Here is a 7,294-nt window from a genome sequence, read left to right as displayed (position 1 = left end):
GGGGCGAGCGGGTGGGAGCGCTGGCCCGACGCCTGGCCGCACGGGGCGCGCGCGCGGGGCTTCTCGTCGTGCGCACGCGCCGGTGCTCGGCCAGGTTGGAGTCCGAGATGAGGGCCCGGCCGCACGGGGCGCGCTCGAAGGGCGTCTCGCCAGTATGTGCGCCGGTGCCGCTACAGGATAGCCACGCGCAGGAAGGCCTTGACACGGCCGCGCGCCCGCGTGCGAATTCAGGTGCTCAGCCAGGGTGGAGTTCGGGCGGAGGCCCTGCCCCGCGCCGGGCAGGTGTGAGACCGCGTACCCGTGGGCGTGCTGAGTTTCAGTTGAAGGCTCTTCCTCAGTACAGGCAGTCACAGGGCTTCCCGCCCGTGTGCACTCGTCGGTGCTGCAGCAGGTAGGACCTCTGGGTGCACGTCTTTCCCCTCTCACTGCGCTGGCAGGCAGGCTACCCCGGGAGAGGCAGGGGCTGGGCGGCAGGTCGCCTTGGACGCTTCTGGGCCTGCCCCGGCCCCTCCTACAGTGTGCAGGCTCCAGCCTCCCTCGGGGGGCCTTTGCCTCCTTCAGAGCCTCTGTGGGGTCTTCCCAGCCCCCCAAGGCTCCAGACGCGGCCCCTTCGTAGGGGCCCCTTGATGGTGTCAGTGTTCAGCATAATCCAGGGGGTGTTACCTTTTCCCGGCGCCATCTGCTGCTGGCCTCTGTGCTGGCGACTCCACTTTGCCTCCTAGTCTGATAGGGGAAGGAGAGAAAGCAAATGCCTGAGAACTCAAAGCACCCTGGGGAGTAGGGCAGAGGGGACTAAAGATCTCAGGAGTGATGTGATGGTGACAGATCTAGAGCAGGGCAAAGCTTGGGGCTGGCTGGACCAGGCAAGGCCACCACCCCCACCTTTCGTGAGCTGGTGCCTCTGGCCTGTCTTCAGCCTGGAACAGGGAGACAGGGCAGGTGGGGCTGCAGATGCTCCAACTCTCCCCATAGACGCAGCTCTTGGAGTCAAACCGTTGCCCTGTTGAGTTTTGGCAGCCCGACCCATCATGGGAGCAGGCGAGGAGACCACTGTGCCTGCCTGGATGCTGTCACATCCCACATGTCCCTACACCTGGCTGGGCAGCAGGGTGCTGGGAGGGGGGCTGCGGGAGCCAGAATTGTGGAAAGCTTCAGAATCCACCTGCCTCACTTACACTGGGTCTGCAGCTCTGCACAAGGCAGCTCCAGGGCCTGGCTCTCATCCCCTTGCTCCACCCTGGGGTCACCAAGCACCAGAGAAGTGAGGACACCTGTTTGTGAAGATAAAGATGGACTTGACCACCTGTAGAAACACTACAAGTGGACTACCCCCACTCCAGGAGGCTTAAGGTGACCACTTGACCCAAACCCTGGCTGTGTCTGTCTTCCTTGCCGATGTCACCTCTGCCCTGCACCTCAGCAGTCCCCTCCCCGATACGCAGCCTGACCAGGGATAGAGGAATCCCAGTGGCCGCCGGGCACTGTCACACTCCTGTCTCCGCCAAACACACTGGTCCAGATACCTAAGTCTCCAGAGCCTCCAGAAGGAATGCAGCCCTGCCTACACCTTGATCTGAGCTCCTAAATCTCACTGTGGAACAGGAACTGTAAGATAATAAATGTATTGTTTTAAACCACTAAGTCTGTGGTAATTTGTAATTTTCTATTAGTAATTTGTATTATTCTATTTATAATTATTCTATTATTTATTTTATTTGTCATTTGATTTATTCATTTACCTTACTATGTCGATGCAAAATGAACAATTAAAAAATTTTAATGTTTATTTTATTTTTGAGAGAGACACACAAAGAGTGTGAGCTGAGGAGGGGCAGAGAGAGAGAGAGACATACAGATTTCAAAGCAGGCTTCAGACTCTGAGCTGTCAGCACAGAGCCAGACGTGAGGCTTGATCCATGAACCCTGAGATCATGACCCAAGCCGAAGTTGGATGCNCATTTATTACTTATTACACTATTTGCTTTAATTTTTATTTTAAAATTATATTTCTCATATGTTCATTAGAGTCATTTCATTTATTAATTTTGTTAGTTTGCTATTTTATTATATATATTATCATATTACATATTATTTAGTTTATTAAATAAGCATACTTTTGGGGCACCTAGGAGGCTCAGAAGGTTGAGCGTCCGACTTCGGCTGAGTTCATGATCTCACGGTTCGTGGGTTCGAGCCCAGCATCGGGTCTGTGCTGACACCTAGGTCAGAGCCTCCAGCCTGCTTCAGATTCTGAGTCTGTCTCTCTCTGCCCCTCCCCCACTCATGCTATGTCTCTGTCTCAAAAATTAAATAAAACAAAAATAAATAAATAAAACATTTAAAAATATGCATAATTATTGATTACCCTTGTTGATGAGGCTCCCAATATTGATAAAGTTCTGGACTTTTGCCCTTGGTCCACACCCCCTCCAAGCACAGGTCTTCTGGGAAGACAAACAATAGGGTCGAAGTCCCTTGCCATCGCCCCCTTGCTTGGGCTTTATCACTCCAGACACTCACTGGCTAGAGCGACGGTGGCCATCATGTCCTTGCTTGGGGTCTTCCTGATGCTCTGGGGTGAGGTGGCTGGGGCCAGGGTCCCTTGGGGTGGGAGGGAGCAGGAGGGATAGGAATTGGGGCCTCACAGGTTTGGTCTCTGCAGGTCTCTCATTGGGCCCAGCAACCAAGGCGCTTGTAGGTGAGTCTGGATCGGGTCCTGGATGTGCGGGCAAAGGAAGATGTGAGCCTCTGTCCTGGGACCCAGCACTCACAGTACCCCCTTCCCCCCTCGGTGCAGCAATGGAGACCAAGCCGAACCTGTGGATGGAGGCCGCATCGCTGCTGGAACCCTGGGCCAATGTGACACTGACGTGCCAGGNACCCGGCGGGCAGAGATCCGCGGGCCCAGGTGACGCCGCCCCAGCGACTCCCTTTCTTGCAGGCGCACCGTTGCCGCCCAGGCTGAGTCTCAGGGGAGGCTCGGTAGCCATGATACACCCGGATTCCCCCCCGACGTTCATCTGCATGGCGCCCCTACGCGGCGTGCACTACCAGCTGAGGCGGGGCGAGGAGGTGCTTGAAGTACCCAGGATCGCCGTCAGCTCAGACAGCAGCTTTTTTGAAATGAAGGCGGTGGCTCTGGGAGACGGTGGCTTCTACACCTGCCGCTATCGGCTGCGTGGCCAGCAAACCTGGTCCGCGGACAGTGAGCCCGTCGAGATGCTGCTCAGCGACGGTAAGCCTCGCGGCGNGGCTGCTGCCTGAGGGCGGGCCTCGCGTGACTGAGCCGCCTGCTCCTCCCAGGGCCGCCTCCCAGGCCCCAGCTCAGGCCCCTGTGGAGCGGGGCGGTGACTCCGGGCCGCGATGCGGTCTTGCGATGCGAGAGCCCGGTGGTGCGGGACGTCAGGTTCGACCTGCAGCGGGCCGGCGAAAGGGTTTTGACCGGGAGCGGCCACCGCTCAGCAGACCTTGTGCTGACCTACGTGGGGCCCCAGCACGCGGGCAACTACACTTGCCTCTACTTGAGGTCGTTCCCCGACCTCCNCAGCCCCAGCTGTGACAAGCAGAAATGTCTCCAGACATTGCCAAGTGTTCCCCAGGGGGAAGAATTCCCTGGTTGAGGACCACTGATTTACATCGGTTCTCTTGTTTATGCTTAGATCCCTTTTATGATAGGGAAACTTGACAGCATCAACCAAGAATGTAAAATCCGCTGGGAAAAGAAGGGAATTCCATGTGTAAATAGCTGGACAGACTACTGGGGTTAAGTTCTGCTTGATGATGTTGGTGACCAAGGCTCTGGTCTTGCCCTCTCTCTGACAAAACGGGGATGGGCCAGAGTTGGAATCTGTCAATGATCTCCCAGTGTATTATGAAGACTGCTCCTCTCCTTGATGCTGTAACAATTCACCACAGACTAGTGGTTCAAATAGTATATATTGGGGTACCCAGTGGCTTAGTCGGTTAAGCACCCAACTTCGGCTCAGGTCATGATCTTGTGGATTGTGGGTTTGGGCCCGTGTCAGGTTCTGTGCTGACAGCTTGAAGCCTGCTTTGGATTCTGTGTCTCCCTCTCTGTCTGTCTGTCTGTCCCCTGCTACACTCTCTGTGTGTCTCTCTCTCAAAAAATAAACAGTAAAAAAAATAAAAACATAAAAACAATACATATTTATTATCTTAAACATCTTACTCCACAGTCAGACTTAGGAACTCAAATCAAGGTGTAGGCAGGGCTGCATTCCTTCTGGAGAATCTAGATTCTCCCATTTTCCAGGTTCTGGAGGCTCCTCACATTCATTGTCTTGTTACCACATTACTCTGACCTCTGCTTCGGTCATCACATCTCCTTCCCTGACTCTAATTCTCTAGCTTCTCTCTTATAAGGACTCCTGTGATTATATTGGGCCTACCTGAATAATCTAGGATAATCTTCCTATCTCATGATTTAAAAAAATATATTTACACACTTTTTTGAAGGTAGAGCAGGTGAGCGGGGCTGGGGCAGAGAGAGAGAAGCCCAAGCAGCCTTTGCACTGTCAGCGCAGATACTGACATGGGGCTCAATCCCACAAACCATGAGATCACAACCTGAGCTGAAATCAAGAGTCAGACACTCAACCAACTGAACCACCCAGGTGCCCCTCCTATCTCGTGATTTTTAATAACATCTGCAAAGTCCCTTTTGACGTATGTGGTAACATATTCACAGGCAGTGTGGATTAGGATGTGGACATCTTTAGGGTCCATATTTCTGTCTACTGCTCACCCACCTTAGACTCTAAAATCTGGTCAGCAACAATTCCCATCATGGGGCTGGTACAGCCACCAAACAGCTGAAGTTGGGTGTGGCTTGTCTAAAGGACATTGTGAAAGTTTGTACAGGGTAGCTGGTGATGAAGATGAGTCAGAGGGAGGCACAAATCAGCAGGGGGTCAGTGGTCAGACAGGTGAGAGCATACAGGGTAGGGGAGGAACCAAGCCTAGAGAGACAAAGAGGTGACCCACCCGGACCACTACCCACTGAGCTGGCTGCCTTCAGCTCCTACTGAAATTCCTTTCTTTATGTCTCTCACCTTTTAACAGCTTTCAAGACTCTTGAGGAAATCTGGCCAAGCTCTGCAAGATTCCTTGGCTGCTGGCGTTTGCCTTCATGATGTCTGGCACCCTTTTCCCTTCCTGGGAACTGCCACCCTCTCCGTTTCTCTTCAGCTCTTCCAACTAGGATTCTGAATTGAAGGCCAGCTCCAGGATGTAGGCTCAAGCCCAGGATGCTGATCAGGGAAGAGAGCCAAGACTCCTGGAGAGGACAGAGCTGGGCTATCCCTCTCTCAGGTGAGGGGCCTGTGAAAAGGTGGTAGCAGGTGGCTGGACGACTTTCCTAGGATGCAGGCTCCCAGGGCTGTGGCTTTGGCAAGAGCCCCAGTCCAGCGACCTGATATTTTGAGGGAGTTAGATTCCTCACATGGGACTCCCCCTTCCTCTCCAATAACCCGCATAACCAGGGTTCTCACTCCTGAAGCCGCCTGTATGTGAGCAGTGAGTGTAGTGAGGTGCTTTCCTGGTGCTGCTCTCAGCAGTAGCCCTGGGGTGTGGGGCAGTCCACTTAGGCAACAGGCTTCTGTAAAAGCAGGAAGGGCATGCGGACCTTCCCCAGATCCTGTAGTCAGCCCGCATCTAGACACACCCCCAGCACCGGCACCCACCTTCAGTTGGAGCTCAGATCCCCTGAGTGCGAGCAGACTCATGCCTGCCTCAACAGCAAAAAGGCCTTTGTGTGGTGGGCAGACACCAGATGATTCACTCCAAGAAGAGGCCCTCTCTGTGGAGCCAGAGCAGGAACTCCTTTTTTTGGAAGAGCTTGAAGCTCTTTGAAAGCAGTGCATCCATAGGCACGAGAAGTCCCAATTTTGGTAATCCTCATTGAGCAGCAGAGGACCCAGCAGTAAAAGCCCCAGGTGACGCGCTGGGCCTTTGGCCATTGTTGGGAGCTGCTCACTCACCGGCACACTCACACAGCCAGTGGTTGCACTCCTTCATTTGCAGCAACTGTGGGCAAGTCCTTCGTGTGCCACCAAGGTAGGCACATGGGCGGTGGCCCTCCAAGTGCTCTTCAGTGACCGCTCCACCCATCATCCTTCAGCATGGTAAGTACCACACAGGACTCCAAACTGGGCCCTGACCCTGGACAGAGAGACAGACCCTGAGTCAGAGCATTCAATGTCCAGATACCCAGAGCTTCAAGAAAGGGAGTGGATAGGCCCAGTGGCCCTGACACACACACACNACACACACACACACACACACACACACACACACACACACACACACACACAGCGTGAGCAGAAAGTTGGGGCAGTCAGAGGATGGGTTGCTGGATGCACCACATGAGGTGAATCGGCTGACAAAATTAGATGTGTTTGTGTGAGGCAGGAGCCACGAGATACACGGGCACAAGATGAGGGTGACAGAAATGGGCAGGAGGCCTAACCAGCTCTACCTGAGCAAGTAGGGTTAGTGTCACCTTAGGAGCTGGGGGAGTTGGGGTTCTCAAATGGGACAAGTATTAGAATCAACTTGGGGCGCCTGGGTGGCTTAGTCGGTTAAGCCTCCGACTTTCGCTTAGGTCATGATCTCGCGGTTCGTGGGTTCGAGCCCCGCATCGGGCTCTGTGCTGACTGCCAGCTCGGAGCCTGGAGCCTGTTTCAGTCTGTGACTCCCTCTCTCTCTCTGACCCTCCCCTGCTCACGCTGTCTCTCTCTCTCTCCTAGAAATAAATAAAACATTAAAAAAAATTAAAAAAAAAAGTATTAGAATCAACTGTGGAGCTTTGGCACATATGCTGGAGCCCCACCCCAGAGATCCCAGCGATTTCACTGGTCTAGAGAAGAGCCCCCTCACCCAGTCTTTTCAGCGCTACCCACACGTCTCTCATCCCCAACTCTGTCCTCTAGCGCGGCTACAAATGGCAGATCACCTGTGGGCCCCGAACTCCCAGAAGGCTGACCCGAAGCAAGGGCTCTCAAACACCGGCTTTGGCCGGGCCGCTGGGACTGCTGTCTGGGATCCCACCGTCTGGGATGCGCCTCCCGGGCGACCACGCAAGTTCACGCCTCGCCTATTGGGTGTGGGTGGCCGCAGTCGGCACGACAGCTGGGAGTCGTGGGGTTGGACCGCCGGGCGCGGCGGGACTACGTTTCCCTACAGGCCCCGCGAGGGCCCCGCTCTCCGGCAGAGGCACTTCTCTCAGGGCCGCGGCGGCCGCAGGAGGAGGAGAGAAGGTTCCTCGCTCCGTGCG

The 7,294-nt window shown here is 54.6% G+C and overlaps 1 protein-coding gene and 1 long non-coding RNA gene across 2 annotated transcripts in view; one reads left to right on the top strand and one right to left on the bottom strand.

The window, feature by feature from the left end:
* Window positions 1-489: 489 nt before the first annotated feature.
* LOC144215998 (uncharacterized) lies at window positions 490-2,872 on the bottom strand. Its single transcript, XR_013330538.1, has 3 exons — window positions 2,366-2,872; window positions 1,176-1,271; window positions 490-723 (listed from the first exon to the last, which is right to left on the bottom strand). It is a non-coding gene; the product is annotated as an uncharacterized LOC144215998 (long non-coding RNA).
* Window positions 2,873-2,988: 116 nt separating this feature from the next.
* Window positions 2,989-7,294, top strand: part of A1BG (alpha-1-B glycoprotein) — a 17,670-nt gene continuing 13,364 nt past the window's right edge. The window contains exons 1-2 of the mRNA XM_077781181.1: window positions 2,989-3,235; window positions 3,304-3,555. Coding sequence (XP_077637307.1) covers window positions 2,989-3,235; window positions 3,304-3,555 — 499 coding nt within the window. The remainder of the gene's footprint in view (window positions 3,236-3,303; window positions 3,556-7,294) is intronic.

This window comes from Crocuta crocuta, unplaced genomic scaffold (assembly GCF_008692635.1).
Source record: "Crocuta crocuta isolate KB4526 unplaced genomic scaffold, BGI_CrCroc_1.0 scaffold375, whole genome shotgun sequence".
NCBI lineage: Eukaryota > Metazoa > Chordata > Mammalia > Carnivora > Hyaenidae > Crocuta > Crocuta crocuta.
The sequence above is the reverse complement of the archived record's forward strand: the minus strand, read 5'-3'. Positions and strand labels throughout refer to the sequence as shown.